Source organism: Vulpes vulpes, chromosome 4 (assembly GCF_048418805.1).
Source record: "Vulpes vulpes isolate BD-2025 chromosome 4, VulVul3, whole genome shotgun sequence".
In the NCBI taxonomy this organism is placed as follows: Eukaryota; Metazoa; Chordata; class Mammalia; order Carnivora; family Canidae; genus Vulpes; species Vulpes vulpes.
Genome location: NC_132783.1, coordinates 82,965,536 through 82,985,713, shown reverse-complemented (window position 1 = coordinate 82,985,713; position 20,178 = coordinate 82,965,536). Strand labels below are relative to the sequence as shown.

The 20,178-nt window shown below is 40.8% G+C and overlaps 1 protein-coding gene across 2 annotated transcripts in view; it reads right to left on the bottom strand.

Moving 5' to 3' along the window:
* MCU (mitochondrial calcium uniporter) overlaps positions 1 to 19,918 on the bottom strand; it is a 197,749-nt gene extending 177,831 nt beyond the window's left edge. Inside the window, exon 1 of one of the 2 annotated variants that reach the window (XM_026004316.2) lies at positions 19,701 to 19,918. In XM_026004316.2, the coding sequence (XP_025860101.1) occupies positions 19,701 to 19,847 (147 nt within the window). In that variant the 5' untranslated portion in view covers positions 19,848 to 19,918. The remainder of the gene's footprint in view (positions 1 to 19,700) is intronic. The other variant, XM_026004325.2, reaches the window with a different exon arrangement.
* Between the last annotated feature and the right edge of the window lie 260 nt (positions 19,919 to 20,178).

Here is a 20,178-nt window from a genome sequence, read left to right as displayed (position 1 = left end):
GAGAGAGTGCATGGGTGGCAGGGAGAGAGAGAGAGAATCCTTGAGCAGACTCCCCAGCAAGTGCAGATTCCAACACCGGGCTCTATCCCAGGACCCCAAGACCATGACCTGAGCCGAAATCAAGAGTTGGTGCTCAACTGACTAAGCCACCCAGGTGCCCCCAAAGAAGGAGTACTTTAAGGTCTTTATAGGGCAATCTGAATCATTAAGGATTTATCAGAAGGTGCTGATAAAAACTCCATCAAAAACTACTTTCAGGGATCCCTGGGTGGCTTGAACTTCAGCCCAAGGCACAATCCTGGAGTCCCAGGATGGAGTCCCACATCAGGCTTCTGCATGGAGCCTGCTTCTCTCTCTACCTGTGTCTCTGCCTCTCTCTCTCTCTCTCTCTCTCTCTATTTCTGTGTCTCTCATGAATAAATAAAATCTTAAAAAAAAAAAAACCTACTTTCAGGGGTACCTGGGTGGCTCAGTCAGTTAAGTGCCTTCCTTCAGCTCAGGTCATGATCTTGGGGTCTTGAGATGGAGCACTGTATCAGGCTCCCTGTTTAGCAGGTGAGTCTCCTCGCTCACCCTCTGGCCCTCCCTCTGCTTGTGCTCGCTCACACTCTCTCTCTCACTCATGTGCGTGCTCATATGCTCTCTTACTCAAATAAAATCTTAAAAAAAAAAAAAAAAAAACCTACTTTCAGGAGGGCAAGCATATTGAAGTAGGATTGTTGAACCACATGGCTTCCAAGGATAGCAGTTTACTTTAGAATATTTTCACCAGCAATTTGGAATGTGACAATAACACTTAGAAGTAACCAAGTTTGTCTTGTATTTTCTGGAACTGCTGATGCTGAAAATTTAGAAACAGCTGAAGAGCCATTACTATCAATGAGGTTCAGTAGTCACTTTCTCAACATGTTATGGAATATAAATGTTACATGTCAGAATTCTGCAACAGTTAAGCCTGTACTCATTTAATCACACTCCTGGAAAAGGAAAGGGACTTCAAAACTAGTCTAACCTTCAGGTGGTATATCAATGACTTCTAATTCAGTGAACATGCAAACAAAAATTCATTTAATTCTGAAACGGAAGAAGAATACTAGGCAAAAACTAAGGGAATCTGAATAATGCATACTTTAAGATGTATTAATACTGGTTTATGAATTATAACAAATGTACCAATCTAATGTAACATGTTAACAATAGAGAAAATGGGGTTGGGGTATAAACGGGAATTGTGTGTAAAATCTTAGTTTCCTGTAAATCCAAAACTGTTTAGAACTTATTTTTTAAAATCCATTTAAAACTCTGCAACATAATCTACAGATTATAATACACCTGCTAAACTCCTCTCAGAATGCAATCCAAATGCATTTTAAGAGCTGTTAGACACCTACGCATGCATACATGCATACACACACACACACTTTCCATCTATGGGCTTAGAGACTTAAATATATGAGGGAAACATTTTGTCTATGCTGATTTTGGTTTTGCCCCTAGCTGTAAAATTATGAACAAGGCTCAGGCTTCCTTTTTCCTTCCAACTAACCTAAACTTTTTGGAGTATATCCTGTAAGCGCTTAATAATTCATTAAGAAGCAATCCCCCATGGGATCCCTGGGTGGCTCAGTGGTTTAGCACCTGCCTTCAGCTCAGGGCCTGATCCTGGAGACCTGGGGTCGAGTCCCACGTCGGGCTTCCTGCATGGAGCCTGCTCCTCCCTCTGCCTGTGTCTCTGCCTCTCTCTCTCTCTCTCTCTCTCTCTCTCTCATGGAGCCTGCTCCTCCCTCTGCCTGTGTCTCTGCCTCTCTCTCTCTCTCTCTCTCTCTCATGAATAAATAAATAAAATTTTAAAAAAAAAGCAATCCTCCAGTTAATCTTCAAAGAATAAGAGTATCCAAACTCCAAGTAATATCAATTCTCCAATAAATCACATCTTTGTGGTGGAAATCATTGAGTCTTTGATTTTACTTTAGAGGGAATAAAGGGAAAAGGCTATGCCTTACAGCTAGTAGGGAAAACAAGCAGCCCTAGTATGGTATGAGACCTAGTGGAAGGACGCCGGGCAAAGAGGCAAGAGATCTAGCTTCCAGCTTCAGTTCCACCACTCATCTCCTCTGTGATCCTTGAATATTTCCCTGAACATCTCTGATCCTCAATTTCCATGATCTCAAGTCCATTTTAACTTTATTATTTGTTCCATGAATCAAGAGGTCCTTTAGTGGGACACCTGGGTGGCTCAGCAGTTGAGCATCTGCCTTCGGCTCAGGGCATGATCCCAGAGTCCTGGGATCAAGTCCCACATCAGGCTCCCTTCAGGGAGCCTGCTTCTCCCTCTGCCTGTGTCTCTGCCTCTCTCTGTTTCTCTCATGAATAAATAAATAAAATCTTAAAAAAAAAAAAAAAGAGGTCCTTTAGTTATCATTTCTTAACTATGCCAGATATTCTAGTTAATTCTTTTATCTTTATCTGTTCTATAAAATTTTTAAAGCACCTAGGAAAAAAAACCAATATCCTGTCATAAAATGAATGCTTATTTCTACCAGGGGATATAGGGTGGGGGGATACAATGAATGAAAGATAAGAAGTTGAACAGCCATCATAGCTTTCCATTCCATTAACCTTGTGTGTGTATGTGTGTATTTACTTGCTAATCAGCATTATGACACAGGTTTTGACTTTCCCTTTAGAAGACTATCTGAATTCACCTGTAGTTCCAGCAAGTTTATATCTAAACACAATCTTAAGTTTGGTTCTTCTATAGAAGGAGTTGGAACACTTTTTCTTAAAAAGCTAGATAGTTGGGACCCCTGGGTGGCTCAGCGGTTTGGCGCCTGCCTTAGGCCCAGGGCGTGATCCTGGAGTCCCGGGATCGAATCCCACATCGGGCTCCCTGCATGGAGCCTGCTTCTCCCTCTGCCTGTGTCTCTCCCTCTCTCTCTCTGTCTCTCATGAATAAATAAATATATATATATATATAAAAAAAAGCTAGATAGTTTGGGGCACCTGGGTGGCTCAGTTGGCTGGGCATCCAATTCTTGGTTTCGGCTTACGTCATAATCTCAGGGTTATGAGATGGAACCCCTCCACTGGCTCCACACTCAGTGGAGAGTTTGCTCAGGAGAGTCTCTTTCCCTCTGACCCTCTTCCCCCCAACTCACAAGCTCTCTCATACATGTGCACGCTTGCTCTTTTGCTCTCCCAAATAAGTAAATACATCTTAAGAAAAAAAAGAAAAGCCAGGTAGTTTAGGCTTTGTGAATCATATGATCTCTGTCACAACTCAACTTTGCTATTGTAGTGCAAAAGCATACACAGATGGGTGTGTGTTCCAATAAAACTTTATTCAAAAAAATCAAGGGATGGCCTTGGCTGTAATTTGTCAAATGCTGTTCTAATATCGAGGGCAGAAAAATCAACTGGCAAGACAGATTTTGTAAAACCACATAAGTTCACACTGATATAAACTGTTTGCAGGGACAGAATGTTTATGAATCATGATCTTCACATACCTGAGAATGTTCAAGTTTCCCCTGCGTGAACAGGTCACATCACCAATACCTAAGACAGAGCAGGAAAACACTCTCCCTTACATGGTTGTTATGACATAACAGGGGATGTGTTAATTTATATAGGCAAAATTTACAAGGTGACCTGCAAAAGTAAAATACCAGGTTTTAGCAACTTTAGCAATAACAGAAACCCAAACCCGATTAATGCCAACCACCACTTTTTCTATATATTAAGCTAAACTAATTCAGGTAAATGTCAAGGTCACTGACTTTCCTGGGAGAGCTGTTCTGTTTCCATGCAACCCAGTTGGTTTAAACCAGCAGACCCTTGGTCATCCATAATCTGCTAAATTTCAAAAGGCCAGACTAACTGTTTGAGCTAACACAGATGTCCTGATTCACTATGGAATGGGACAGGGGTGGCTCATCAACATACATGGATTAATTAGGCCAAGATCAGATCTATCATCTCTTAGGGTCTATCTTGATAAAAATGTACCATTCTGTGAGTCACCTTGCTAATAAATTCAACTCCATGTTAGCTACCAGGTGTTCAATAGCAGGCTGGAGCAAAGAGCCAGCCCACAAGGATCAAGCAAGTGCCTTTTTAAAAACTAATCTTAAGAAGTTCCTCTACATGGCTTTGCAAAGTAAGCAAAAACCATGCCAAATAGTAAAAAAGGCACTTACTTGACTCCCACAGGCCAGCTCCACACTCTAGCAGCTAAGATGTCACTGGCATGGTACATGGTAGAAACGATATCTTGTCAACCACTGTAGAAATGGTAGTGAAAGACCTAAAAGAATAGAAAAAAGTAAAGTCAATGTCAAAGGTAAAGGCTCTCCTGAGCCTGCTGACATGGATATCTCAGCATATGACAACAAAGAAAAGAAAGCTTGAAAAGATGTTGTTTAGGTCACTTTTAGCTGCTGCAAGTGACCTTTCAGACAAGAGGGAACTTTTGAAAGAATATTAGCTGTAACCTAGAATAAATCCAGAAGGTTATGAGAGACTCTCAAATATACATTTTTCCCAGAGAAAGAAAGTATTGAATCTTTGATAAGCTCACACAGAAGTATAATTGAGAATCTGAAGCAACAATTCATAGACCAATAATATCTTTAGAAATAGTTTTAAAGAAGTGAAATTTTCTCACTCATCTCTATGCTTCTAGCATTTAAAAAAAATGGAATGCTAGTCAACAATGAAGAAGAAATGAAGAAGAAATATTTAAGATTTTTTTTAAGTAATCTCTACACCCAACATGTGAACATAGAACCCTGAAATCAAGATTTGTATGCTCTACCAACTGAGCTAGGCAGGTACCCCTTTTCTTTTCTAAACAACAAACATTTTTTAAAACTGAAGGGGACCCTGGGAATAGAAGTCTCAGATTACTCCTATTCATTTCGAATTTTCACTAGTTTCAGAAACAAATTGACAAAACTTAGAATCCTTGGTGCACTTCAAAAAAAAAAAAAAATCTAATTCATTTACCTAGCCACACAACCCCCTGGTTTAGGAGTTTCGTTTCAAAATCCTTGACTTGAGGGTACCAAGGTGACTCAGTCGATTAAGCATCTGCCTTTGGCTAAGGTCATGACCCAGGGTTCTAGGACGGAGCTGGAAACATTTCAGGCTCTCTGCTCAGTGGGATGTCTGCTTCTTCCTTTCCCTCTGCCCCTTCCTCCCCACTCATGCTCTTTCTTTCAAATAAGTAAATAAAATCTTTTTTAAAAAATGCTTGACTTTTGGGAAACTTAATCAGGGATCATTCAAAAACCAACAATAACAATTTTTTTTCTCCAAAACAACAATTTAAAAAAGAGCCTGTTCACATACCACCTCATTTCATAATATCTACACTATTTGTGGGTAAAATAATTTGTGAATAAAAAATTGTGACTTGCAAGAAGAGCAGCAATAGTGAAAAAACAAAAATCATTCTCAATAATCAGTTAATTCTCAATTCTTAATTCTCAATACTCTTTTTTTTTCCATCTAATCATTCCAAATCCTCCTCCAAAAAAATTTTTTTTCATTATCTCCTCTTTTATTTGCAGGTCCCTCAGCATCCTTTCCCTCAGAACCAGAATGGAAGAAATGAACAGCAACTGAATTTAATCATTCTTGAGGCAACAGAATCTCTCCAATAAGAAAAAGCAAAAATAATTTTTCATTATAAATTAGTTTTAGCCAAAAGACTATTCTTGCACTATTTCCTAATTCAAATACGCTTAAAGTTGGATCACCTTTTTAACAGACAGTCTGATGATTCAAATTGCCCAGGCCTCAATTAATTTAATTAGAATGGGATATTCACTGTTAATGGCATATTTGGCCAGACTACATCTTGTGTGCCTAGCTCACATATTCTTCTTAATTTTGGATTGTGTTTGCCTTGCCTGAGCTACTGTCCCTGGAAAGCATCCCATGTATTAGTGTTTCCCTTGCTGCATCAGCATTTCTGATTAAAGCACAATAGCAAACCATTTGGAGGGACGGCCTTAACAGAATTCTGTACTATGTATTCTGAAACATTATCCAAATCATTATCAAAAATCTTGCAGGTGAAAAGACAATTATATGAAATTGGAAGAAAAAAATTTTATCAGAGATTGCCTACAATCTGATGACTACAAAGTAAAGGCTACTCAATGGCAAATACATATGTAAGGTTTATTATTAAAACAAATACTTATTTCACATCAACTATCTACCTCAAAAAGAGTACTTCCCTTCCCTCATTCCTAGACTTTGTTTTTCCTCTGCTCCATAAAATCATGACACAAAAACAGTCTTTTTACCATTTAAGGCACATAAGCTTTTTACAAAAGAAAGCAGTCCCAAACTGCAAATTATTCCAAACATACATGAAAGAAACAATGAATAAAGGCCACCAAGTTTCCTTCCACAGTTTGTCTGCACTTTACAAGTCTGAGCATTTTTATAGAGCAAACCAAGTTTTTGCTGCAGCAGCTCAATCCCACATGAGCTTGCTGTATTACAGCAGATACTGTTCTGCATCTTGCACAAGACGTGTTCATCTGTGTAACGAAACATTCTTCTTCTTCTCTTTCTCTCCAGAAGTACAAAGAATTTTCCCAGGAATATGATAAATGAGTACATTTCACACCAAAAAAGGGAAAAAAAAAAAACCACATTTCTAATCTACTTTTAAAATGACATAATAAATTCCTCTTTTCCTGTCCTCCCAAAATAATCAGCTAAAAAGACGCTCAGTCAACAAAAGAATGGTTAAACATGAGAAATAGAGAATGAAACAGTTAAGAATGAATGAACCAGAACTACATGTATCAACTACATATTTTTTAGAGCATTTAAGCAAAAAGAACAAATTATGTAACTATATACAGTGTAAAATCTTCTAAGTGAGGTTTAAAACATACTTACAGTACTATGCAACACTGACAGACAGAGCAAAAGCATAAATACATGCATGGTAATGGTAAATACCAAATTGGAAAGGACGGTACTTTTGGGAGACAGGACAAGAAATAGGGCTGAGGAAGGATATTTGGGATAGCAATTATAGTTATCCTGTTTAATTTTTCAAGCTAAAAGAAATAAGCATTATACACATTTTTATAGACATGCTATACTTCATACTTTAAAAATAAACTTTTCACCTTGTAAGTTTAACGGAATACAATGTCATTGTCTTATGAAGGAACCCCCACCATCACCCCCAAAAAACCCCTCTGGTGATGGAATGCCCTTTCCACCTGAGCTTTAAGAGACAGCTCATCAGTGCTGACCTGTATTTTCTTCCACCAATGTGCTACTTTCTGATGCTGGCTGTGATGTGACTTTCAGATCCATAACTCAGGGCCTCAGCCAGCTGGTCTCTACTTCTAATCTTACCAAGAATACTTTTTTTAGGCAGGAAATCTGCTAGAGTTCCCTTTCATTTTCCCCCTTTTTACTGCTAAAAGCTCTAGCAATCATTAAAAAAAAAAAAAAAAAAAAAGTCCTTACGTATTTAAAGCTCACCCGACTTTGCGGCACTTGGCCAAGCTAGGAACTTGATTTCATTCTGAATCAAATGTCAATGTAGAATGAGATGTTAAAATTAATAAAAGTACTAGTTGCAGTTCAATTTTCCGTCTAATAAATGAATATTCCAAAATTCTGTAATTGTATACAATTGTTTTACCATCTCAACAATGTTTAGACAACATTTTGTTTTGAAGCTTAAGTCAGAGCTGGAAACCAAAAAAAAAAAAAAAAAAAAAAGTCACTTTTGGAGGGGGTGTACTTGCTTTAGAAAGTACAAAATAAATTACTAACATGCATACATGTAACGAGACATTCACCCAAAGCATTCCCTTGGGATCCCTTCAAAAGAGAAAAACAAAACAAAACAAAATCACTATCACCTCTTCAGGATCAGAAAACTTTTTTTCCTGTCTATTCAGCAGCTTCTAGCACCAGCATGCAAAGATCAGAGAAAGAGGGACAAGAAAGAGAGAAACTGATAGAGACAGACATAAGCTGGTATTCTCCAATTTACAAAACAAATGTAATTCCATCAAGAGCAAATCAGAAACTTCCAATCTTCTCATTAGGTTTTTACTATTTCTCCTACTCCATTCAATCTATCCTTAAATACTTCAAAGAAGTATTCTGACATCCATATTCTGTATAAAAACGAAAAATAGGTTTTATCACACTTGGCTACTTGCCACAGCCCTGCTTCATGGCAGCTAGCAGAATGCTGGCAGTGCAAGACACAGGATACAGTGGGGGCAGGATGGAAATACAGAAGATTAGTTCCAAAATAAACACCTCCAAAAATCTGTCATCTTTGGAAATATATACATGTAGGGAATCTGGAGTTGGCAGTACCTCTTTCAAAGAGTTCCTTTAAAGCCCAGCCCTTCACCCTTCTCCTCTACCTGCCCCAAATACTTGCCAGGCAGATGCATGTGTCAATTTCTTAAATCACTTACAACACAAAAGCACTACATTATTTTTCCATCACTATTTTTACTTAGCGTTTTCTAAAGTCCTGCTGGTTTCAGCATAATCTGGGAACTCTTTTGAAATGATTTGCTGAAAAAAAAAATGATTTGCCACCACGTGAATCTTTTATTTATTTATTTATTTTTGCGTGAATCTTTTTAAAAAGTAATTCCTTCTTCACATTTCCATGATTCCCATCACTGTATTATCTAGGCACAGAGAACGAGATGAACTGTAGATGCATTATTCACAGGGCTGAAGAATTTAGACAATGGTCTCTAGGACATTTTAACTCACTGCCTCTCATTTATCCAACACTGTATTAGTCTGGGGAGAATGGACTACTATGAGCAACTAATCACCTGAGGTTTTCACATTCAAAATTCCTGTAGTGTAATTACAAAGGAAAACAGAAACATTTTCTGTTTCAGACTAGCAACCCACAACTCAGAATTAACAAATTATTAGAACAGTCCATCTTAGCTCAGCACTACATGAACTGCTTTTTTCCTTTCCTATCGCTCACAACTCTCTGGATTCCCCACCACATCTTCACCTCTTCCCTACAGCCTTGATAGTTTGGACTGGACTAAAGGCATAATAAACTGTTGAAGAGGAATGCAGGGTAAATTGTCTATCAAGATATCAGAAGTAATTATGCAAACTGTCATGAAAAGGAAATGGAAGCTATTTTTCTTCACTAAGCCCTTGACCCTTGTGAGAATAAGCAAATATATTATACTTGGGTTTATGATTTTATACAAGCCCCCCTACCATGAAATAACATAAAAATTACTATTACTATATAAAGTATTTATGATTTTATACAAGCCCCCCTACCATGAAATAACATAAAAATTACTATTACTATATAAAGTATTATTGAAAATGGTATATGTCTTAGAATAAGAAAGCCCTTTAAGCTCACCTGATTAAGCATCCTTATTTAACTGACCAAAAACATTAAGACCAAAGAGGTAAGCCATTTGCCCAAGGTCAAACAGCAAGTTAAGAGAAATGAAAAGAATCCAGACTCCTACTTCTATTGTATCACATGGCACCTAATCCTCCTCAATCAATAACTTTTAGTTTAGTGAATAACACACACACATACACACATACCTCTCACTTCCATCTCTTCTTTTATCTATCTCAGAAAACTAATAAAAAATTCTGTGATGGTACAACAATCCTTTATTCCCATAGATTTCAAAAGGCTCACTACAGGACAAATACACTCTTCTGACAAAGTAGATATTGTAATGGCTTTAAAAAACTGTCATAGCCGGGGCTCCTGGGTAGCTCAGTTGGTTAAGTGGCTGACTCTTGATTTCAGTTCAGGTCATGATCTTGGAATCGAGGGGGAGAGCTCAGGGCAGAGTCTGATTGACATGCTCTTTCCCCCTCCCTCTGCCCCTCCTCCTGTTCACTCACATGCATGCACTCTCTCAAAGTATTAACAGAAAACAAAAAATTGTCACGATTATCAAATACTTACCTCTGTATTATAATACCTAGAAGACCAAAGAATATGTGCTTTCTGAATAAAGCAATCCAGTGAGTCAAATAAAATACGAAAGAATTACTTCATATAACTTGTTCTTGATTATTATGTAGTTTTATTTTTTATACTTCTCTTGAGAAATGGGTGGCAGAAGCTGTAGGAATCTCATATCTTCATTTCTAATGTGAAAAGGGAGGTTGATAAAATTTTAAGAAAAGGTGCTTAGAAATGACTAGGTATTTGTTTGCTTCAAATATAAAAGACCATCATACATACAATGCTCAGTATTCCCTAATGGTAAACAAATATTACAAAAATGGAAAGCTGAAGAGAACATAGTCAAAGGAAATTACTCAAAAATATTCCTCTAATTAACGTAATGTGAAGTTTCTGCTTTGAAAGAGTACAATACACAGAACACACACTCTTCAACAAAGATTTGTTGAGTGCTCATCATGTTTTGTAAACTTCCATACTGGTGCGCAAATCTTTCAGATTCAGATGGCATGGGATTGGGGATGGAGGCAGGAAAATGGGAATAAGGTGGGCATCTGCTTCAATATATAAATTTAAAAATCACTAAACCAGATCAGCACATTTTCACATACAAAAGTAGAGGTACAGAAAAGACAGCAATGAAACATACTTAACATGACTGTAAAAAGAAACACACAGAGAAGGTCCAGAAACAAAGTTTCAGCACCTGAGTATTAATAGAATCAGAAAGCCACTGAAATGAATTGCCTTTCTCCAAGGTACTAGCTGAGTGACAGTCCACATCCAATCAAGTTCTATCAATTCTATTTCCTAAATCTGCCTTCTCTCTATTCCTTTTCTCTATCCCTAATGCTACTGTCCTCATTCAAACATCCTCTGCCTGGCCCATTAAGATGTCCCTTACTGGGGGCGCCTGGGTGGCTCAATGGTTGAGCATCTGCCTTCAGCTCAAGGCGTGATCCAGGGGTCCGGGGATCAAGTCCCGCATTGGGCTTCCTACACGGAGCCTGCTTCTCCCTCTGCCTGTGTCTCTGCCTCTCTCCATCTCTCTCTGTGTCTCTCATGAATAAATAAAATTTTTAAAAAAAAGTAAGTCATACAGAAAACTTCCTAATCATCTATCTTAATCCAGAAATTAAAAAAATAAATAAATAAAGATGTCCCTTACTAGTGGGGTGCCTGGGTGGCTCAGTTGGTTAAGGGTCTACTTTAGGCTCAGGTCATGATACCAGGTCCCCGGATCAAGTCCTGCATTAGGCTCCCTAACCCTGCTCTGCAGAGAGCTGCTTCTCCCTCTGCCTTTGCCTGCTGCTCCCCTTTCCTGTGCTGTGTCAAATGAATAATAAAATCTTAAAAAAAGAGATGTCCCTTACTGGCCTTTTGGCTTTTCTGGTCCCATCATCCTCTCCAATCAAGCCTTCACACAGCTGCTATTGTAACCTACCAAAAAGCACAAACCTGATCATGTGATTCACCAAACTGAAATTCTTCAGACACTGATTGACCAGCAGTATTTTTCCAAATTATGGATTAAATTGTGGAATCAATTTAAGTGGGTCCCAACCAGTATTTCTTCAACAAAACAGCACAGAAACTATGTATGCCTCATACATAGTAAAAATATTGTTCCGTGAAACTTCTCCTACTTTTACGCACACATGCACATTCCGGGTCATGATATAAAATGTATTTCTACTGTGGGCTGAGTTTTAAAAAAAACTACTGACCTACATAATAAAATTCCAACTCCTTCACAAGTCCCTTCACAGTCTGATTCCCTCACCATAGCACACTAGTTAAGAGACAGACTCTGGAGCCAGATCGCATGGGTTTATTTTCCAGGTATGCCAGTCGCAGCTGTGTGATCCTGAACAAGTCATTTACTGAGTGTCACTTACCAGCTGTGATCCTGGGCAAATCAACCAATCTGAGGGGAACTCAGTTTCACAATCTATAAAAGGAGAACAGTAACAGTACCTACCCATAGCATGTGGGTATTTAAGTGAAATTATCTATGTTAAATTTGTAACACATGATGCACTTAATATTAATTATTATTGGTATTACTACTACTGACCAGCCTAATATGTGGTTATTCTTGCCCAGACTCCAGTTATAACAAACTACTGGCCATTTCTCAAATACATCTTCCTCCCTCATATTGTCATGTCAGATGTTGGTCCCATCTAGAATGTGACCTTTCCAGTCCCCAGCACATTATATGTCCTCCTATTTCCGCCTAAATGAGGCCACCCCTGTGAAGCCTTCCCCAGTTCTCTTGAGTAGGTCTAAATGTTCCCACTGAGCCTCTGTAAGGGGAGCATTAACTAGTTACAGTCTTGCTTGTCAGTGTCTTCTAGCCAAACTGTGACCTCTTTGGACTACCTCAGAGGCATCTCTCTTTCCCAGCACAGCATCTTTCAAACAGTAGTTCAACGATATTTTCTGAATGACTCCAGGTTACTTACCCTTACTAGGTCTTTATTTTCTCATATGTACCATAGGGGTAGAATTTTGCCTGAACAGTTGTTGTGGAGTATACTAGACAATGTTATAAAAGTGATATAGAGGCAATGCTCAACAATGGGTGGGACTTAATAAAATCCTTAGCTAAATTACAAAGATCCTAAGGAAGCAATACCTTAGACCCTTAGTAGCTAATACGTGGAAGAAAGGATGGAGAAAGAGATTTAAGAAATGTAGTCAGAAAAATGGTGAACTCTCTTGGAAGAAAACTATAGTAGATGCTTGGAAAAAAAAAAAAAAAAACATGGCTGAAGGAGAAGACAAAGAGAAGGAGGCCCCACACAAATACCCTGCCAGGCTGAGACTTAAATTCACCTCCAAAACATGTCTTGTCCACCTTTGTATCCCTCGCATTAAAACAGTTTATGACACTTAAGAAAAAATGAACCTATCTCATCCTCAATGTCTTCATCTATAAAACTGGGATAATAATGCCTCTCATAGGGTTATGGTGAGAATTAAATGAGGTAATACAATGCCCTCAGAGCTTAGATGCTTTCTCCTCTATCTACTCCTCTACATACACATCAGGTAGTTCAAGCTAACCTATTTGCTGTCCCGTTAATTTGACAAATTATCAGTCACATTAACTTTCTCTAAAGTTCAAAGCAGATATTAATACTCTTAAACATCCTATAACACCACTTACTATAGATAAGAAGCATAATGTAGCCTCTCTTAGAAGGCAAAAAAGAAGTCTAAAGGATCTTGTAATCCATGAGGCAGTAGAGTTTAAGACTACATTGGAGACTGTCCTCTAGACTCCCTCATACACATAATAGATTTCTCAGCAGTTCTCTGGTGATTATTACAAATGCTCCCCAAACAATAAAGTAGACAATAAAGAGAAAAACTAAAAACTTCAGTAACAAAGTATAAAGGGTAAACACCCCACTCTTAATTAATACTGATTAATACTAACAATGTCCTTAAAGAACCTTTGGAAAAGTCTCTTATTTTTAAGAGAGATGTCAAAATGCAATGTCATATTTTCCATTTTTTCCAGAACTGCATTAGGAAAAGTTCAGTTTTAGCATGCTATTAGACCCAGCTGGTGATGTAATTTACCAAGTTATATTTTTATCAAAATAAGAAATTCAAGCCTGTACACAGTTTATGCGTCAATAACTCACTAAACTTAATAAAATTACTTTGCTTGAAGTCAACTTTTACATTACACAAGCTCTCTCACGGCAAGCATTTAAGAAAGTGCAGTGAAATAATTAAATGGACAGTTTCTCTTGTGTGTTCAATATGCAGAGGACAACTGTTTTTGTTTTTTTTTAAACACATGTCATCCAGCTTGACCTAAATCAGGGAGTAATTATTCAAGATTGGGTTTGAGATAAGTCACTTACTGAAAAAATATGGCCCCAACTCACTTTTTTAAAACACACCTCTTTTTAAAACAAAACACACAACTGTGTAATTTTGTTGGAAAAGAACTGAATGTGAAGGCCAACAGATGGGGAAGCCATTTTCAGCTCTGTAGTAACTTGCTGGCCTACCAAGGAAAAAGCCATTTCACCACTCTTGCACTGGTTCCTTAACCTACGGTCTTTTTGAGCTCTCAAGTCTATGATTCTTTTAAGTACATGTTCTCCATGGTAACATCGTAAGTTTTCCTAATAACATGTTACCCCAGTAATTGTAAAATACCCATGAGCCATGATATAGTATTAATCAGTCAAATAAAGAATAGAGGATTCCCTTTTGTTGAGTGACTATCTCAAGATCTTAAAGATTAGTGTTATCCTTAATCACAAAAAAGAAAAAAAAAACAGTAATTTTTAAGGAAATCCACAGAGGTACAAAGCTATAATATAAAAAAGAAACAAGCGGTGCCTGGATGGCTCAGTTGGTTGAGTTTTCAACTCCTGATTTAGGCTCAGGTCATGATCTCGAGGTCCTAGAACTGAGTCCTGCATCAGGCTCAATGCTCAGCAGGGAGTCTGCTTGAGCATTCTTCTCCTTCTGCCTCTGCCCCTGGCTCCTGTTTTCTCTAAGTAAAGAAATCTTTAAAACAACAACAACAACAACACTTCTGCAGTTATTCAGATAATGGTATCAATAAAGTGCTATTGCAAAGGACAGTGACCACTCTGGATTTCAAACATGAGGCAGCCCTAAAACCAAAACTGATTTTTGTTATGTTTGCATACACCATTCTTGATGCTGCATTTTCTACTTAGATTTCCTCTTGGACTCAAGTTCCATAAAGCATAAAATAGAGCCCCTTGGGACTTAGAAAAGGTCAAATAATCGTAATCTGTTGAATAAGTCCAAATTTACTCAAGTTTTTTGTGGGGTACAAAATAAGCATGATTTTAATATAAATAAAAGGATGGTTGCAGAGTGCCTGGGTGGCTCAGTCAATTAAGTCGCCTCAGGTCATGGTCTCCGGGTCCTAGAATCAAGCCCCACATGAGGCTCCCTACTCAGTGGAGAGTCTGCTTCTCCCTCTGCCCCCGACTCGGACTCTCTCTCTCTCTCTCAAATAAATGAAATCTTAAAAAAAAAAAAAAAAAAAAAAAGGATAGTTGCTTCCTTAAAAACAAATCTGCTCTTGGAACACCATGTGTCAACTACACTTCAACAGAAAATATTAATAATAATAGTAAATTTTAAAAGTTTGCTCTAAACATTTATTCAGAACCATCAAAATCTTAGTTTTGTAGTAAACAAAAACAATAAAAATGCTAGAACCTGATTCAATCATCTATTTCTATTAATCTGGGCATTAATCATACTTTTGCTGGGCTTTGGGCAGGAAGCAAGTACTACCATAGAGCCAAGCCAAAGGTACTCACTCTGTGCATCAGTCTACCATAAAGAAGTATAATATACAAAGACAGCACTGGCAATACCAAAGTTAAAGCAATTACCCAAATGTGGCTACCTAAGCAACAGTCCATTAAACAAGTCACACCGGGGACAGGGGGGTGGGTGGGTAGATGAGCATACCTTTACACTGGCAAGCAGACAAAAAGGTGCGTATTCAATTAATGCATGTCTGAGTGTCACCTATATACGGAGCACTGTGGCATCTATTGGCATCTATGAGAGACAAAAATCCAGTATCTCCCTACCTCCCCTGTAAGATAAGGAACCCACAAATGAAATATTTAGATAACAAGACAAGTCAGTGTCAATCTGTGTCCTGCTAATAATAAATCCTGTCAGAATTTAGACAGGACAGAATAGAACCAAAGAAAGGGATTAAGAGCCAGGAATCACGTAAATTAAGATTCTGATGAGGAAGATCTTGAATCCACCTCCACTTAAAGAATTTTAATCTCAGGGGCATCTTGGTTGTTCAGTCAATTAAGCATCTGCCTTTGGCTCAGGTCATGATTTCAGGGTCCTGGGATCTACCAGGATCCTCTACCTCTCTGTTACCAGGTATCTCTACCTCTCTGTCAACAGGGAGCCTGCTTCTCCCTCTCCCTCTGCCTCTCCCCTGCCTTGTGTGTGAGCACACTCTCTCTCAAATACATAAATAAAATATTTTTTTAAAAAAGAATTTTATTTTTTTTAAAGATTGATTGATTGACTGATTTATGATAGACAGAGAGAGAGAGAGAGAGAGAGAGAGAGAGGCAGAGACACAGGAGGAGGGAGAAGCAGGCTCCATGCCGGGAGCCCGACGTGGGACTCGATCCCGGGACCCCAGGATCACGCCCTAGGCCAAAGGCAGGCGCTAAACCGCTGAGCCACCCAGGGATCCCCTAAAAAAAGAATTTTAACCTCAGATGTAATTAACCACAAACATAACCTAGTAAGTCACTTCCCTCATTCCCATTAGACCTGTTTCCTCATGTGTAAAGTGAAGAGGTTAGACTCAAAGCAGGGTAGTCGTAGGTCACAGTCTCTAACCTGAAATGGACCTTAGAGGTTAGAGGAGTTGATTAGGACTGAAATTCAGTTGCAAGAACTGCATAAACATTTAGTATAGCTATACGGAACACTGGGCTAAATACAGTGGGGTATCTGTGCTGGGATCGATCTGGCTAAATAAGACTGGCCAGACCATGAGAAACCCAATTAGAGAACTGGTACTTGCTTCTGTGGCAGGTAATGGAACCTCAGTTCAAGCTGTCAGGTTAAAGTAAAATGCTATCACTGCCAAAGAACTATATAATGTGTAAAACAGACAGGGACAGCCACAAACTCTAAAAATCCAATGACACACTTAAACAAGATATTTAGTAATTCAGCATAGCCGTTGACCACTAGGAAATGTTAACAGTCAGGCTTTCATAATCAGAGGTGAGACAGTTTGATTTAGCAAAGCAATTACCCAGCTCACAATGAAAGGCAGTTCCCCCTCAAAAAATTACCCTTGAAAATAGCAGCCACCTTCACTAACCACACAGAAAAAGCATGCAACAAACATTTAAATAAGTCTTGGTTACAGTCACAAGCTGAGGAGCAGTAACAGGCTCTTCATACAAGAAAGGAAAAATTACACTAGATGGTGCTAAAAATATTGAATAAGCCCCTGAACCTTTATTTCTATTTACTTAGTTGAATGATCTTTTAATGAGGAAGGTGGGGAAGGGACAAGTTCTGTTTTATAACTTCGAAACCACATTTACCAATGCACTGATCTGTACTGCTTTGAACTCATTCTGTAAACTTGGAAGAAATTTCAAAACACATGCCTCTCAAGCAAAAAAATTAACCAGCACCATAATTGGTTATGTCCCCCTGGCTCTAATTTACTGTACCTACTACACCAGAACAAAAGTGGCACAAGCTGGGCTTGTGATCTAGTCCAATGCAGAGTGCCATCTGCTGCACATGCACAGGATGTGTGCCCTATGCAAGATTCAACCTTAGTGTCTCTCAGGAACCTTTGTAAGAGCAAGTTGTCTGTTCCCATATTTGCCTCAGACAACAGCTATGCCTCAAAAACACCTACTTACAGGAGAATTCCCATTCGTGGGACTTTAAAATACCAATACTATCCTAACAAACAACAATTTTGTAAAGGAGGAGAGCTATGAAGGAGCAACTGCACTTTATAACAAAAAGAACACGATAAAGAGGTCAGGATATCTGGGATGGGTGGGAATCCTAAAACTGTTGCATATTAGCCGTGTAATCCTGGCCAAGACCTTCCCCTTTTCTGGGCCTCAATTCCAGGCATAAAATGTCAAGAGTTAAACAGATCTCTAAGCGATACCTTTCAAATTGAGTCTTGTGAGGAATCCTAGAATAACAGATGGAGACAGCTATATACGGGATGGCTTCAGAGCAAGCGTAGAAAGAGGGGGGAAAAAACCTGTTTACATATTTTAAATAATCAGGTACAACTTTTTTTCAAAATTGTACAATTCTAAGTTCATTTACAAGTCAACATTCCCATGATAACACTTCAGCCCTTCAGAAATAACACTTCACTTTAACTGTTCTTTCAGTTACAAATTCAGCACATCACTTTTACCCACCCCAGAATAGCACAGAAGAACACTTTCATGAAGTACCCACACAAGGAAGACACTCACAGCCTGACAGATTCGCATAGTGGAAAATATACAAGGCACAAATTTAAAAATGCTAAATGAATACCACACCCAAACAGCCTTAAAAAACAAACTGCGCAAAGTCAAAAGGTGTATTAGCAAAATACAGGGATAAAGGCAACTCGGGAAGTCTTGAAACGGTTTGAGGGAGAGGGTAATGCCATCAGATTTGGGGGAGGCTTTATGTTTTCAGGAAAATAAAACACATAAATGGAGGCTATGAAACATGCGGATCTAAACTGAACTGTGGGGGAAAAAGCTCGGCTCTCACCCAAAAGCTTCAGCAAAGCAATATGTCAGTATGCCAAATACGAAGTACAAATCTTCACAAGAATGAGGATAGGATCCATACATATGACTAATAATAACAGTATCATCTTGCATTTGCAGAGCATTAGTTCTTTTCATAGCTCTTTCAGACACTTGGTTTTAGGCTGTCACCAGTCCTGGGGTATCCTCTCTGAAAACCCCCAGGCCAGTTTCCTCCCAGGAGCTCCGTGGCCAGAAGAAGGCAGGTGCATGGGATGTACTTGGGCTGAGCTCTGAAGGTACTAGTGTCTGCTCTCAGGCCGTCTTGCAGGGATCCTCTCCTGACCACACTCTACCTACAACTCAGCCCTAGGAAATAAAATCTACACTCCTCCTCTCACCGTTGGCCAGGGACCAACACACAGCGGGGTCTACAAAGTCCAAGGAGAGAGAACCGGTCAAGAAGTCCATACCAAGTCCATATCTTACCATCGAAAAGGAAAAAAAAAAAAAAGAAGAAGAAGAAGAAGGAAATCCCAATCGCTCCCAAATACGCCCCAAAAGGCTGTTCAAACAGAAACTCTCCTTCGTTGCCAGCCAATGAGCTCCAGCAATAACTGGTTAATGCAAACCACCAAACGCCTGCCTCTGCGAACAACTTGCAACAGTCGCTCTGCCCCCGCCCGCTGCGCACCCCCGGGGGCTCTCCAGGCCGGCGCGAGGGACCCCCGACGACGACGACCTCCCGCGACCCGCGGGGACGGAGCGCGCCTCCCGAGGCAATGCAGCACCCGCCGCGAGGGGGCTGCTCCCGTGCCCACGCACGCAGGAAGTCACGGAGGGGATAAAGTTTGGTCATCCCTCTCGCCCGTCCCCGGGGTCCCGGGCTGCCCCCCGCTCGGCCGCCCTCCGGACACCGACGGCAGGCGGCCGCGGCAACTCAGGACACCCCGACCCGCCCCGAGGAGGGGGAAAGGGGACAACTTGCACGGGGCTCGGTCCACGAGCAATGGGGCAGAGCTGTTTTTAAAAAAAAGGGGGGGGGAGGGACCGAGACCGGGAGCAGCCGGTTGAGAGGTTCAAGTCCCGTCCCCTCCCCGCCCTGGGGCCCCGGGTCCTGCGGGAACATCCCCGCCATCGCCCCTCCTCCCCTCCTCCTCCCCCTCCTCCTCCTCCTCCTCCTCCTCCTCCTCCTCCACTCGGCTTCCTCCGCCCTCCCTCCCGCCCTGGTCGCCGCCGCAGGCGCCTGAAGGGCACGGCGGCTCCTCGGCGCCCGGCAAGCTCGGGAGCGGCCGCGAGTTGGGGGAACTCGCCCGCTGCCCCGGCGGCCTGCCCGCCGGCGGCTCCCACACGCCAGCGCCGCCCCGCCCTCCCCGGAGCCGCCGGGCGCGCTCGCTCACCGTCCGGTGGTGCTGCTGCTGCCGGTGGCGGCTGACGCCCAGCCCCGGGAAGCAGCCGGCAGTCAGCGCTCCGCAGCCGCCGGCGCCCCCGCCGCCGCCCCGGGAGGAGAGGAGCAGCAGGAGCGATCTACCTGCGGCGGCCGCCATCTCTCAACTGGAAACGGCGCCGACCCAGGCAGCGCAGCGGACGGCCGGGGCGGAGCTAAGGCCCGTCACTCAGCGGCGCCGGGCCAACCGCCGCCCGCGGCTGAGTGGAGGGGGCGGGGCTTCCTGCAAGGCCCAATCGACAGGCGGGAGAACCACACTTGAGGCTGCCTGTCACCTCCAGAGTTACCTATTGTGGGACCTAGTCAATTACGGGCAAATTCTAAGGAACCGGTAATCGGCACCGGAGCCCCTCGGAACAGCCGCTGTAGAGACCGGGCATATTGGGTTCGGCTAATCCTCACCAAGGATAGAGCTGCGATAAGGGTGACTG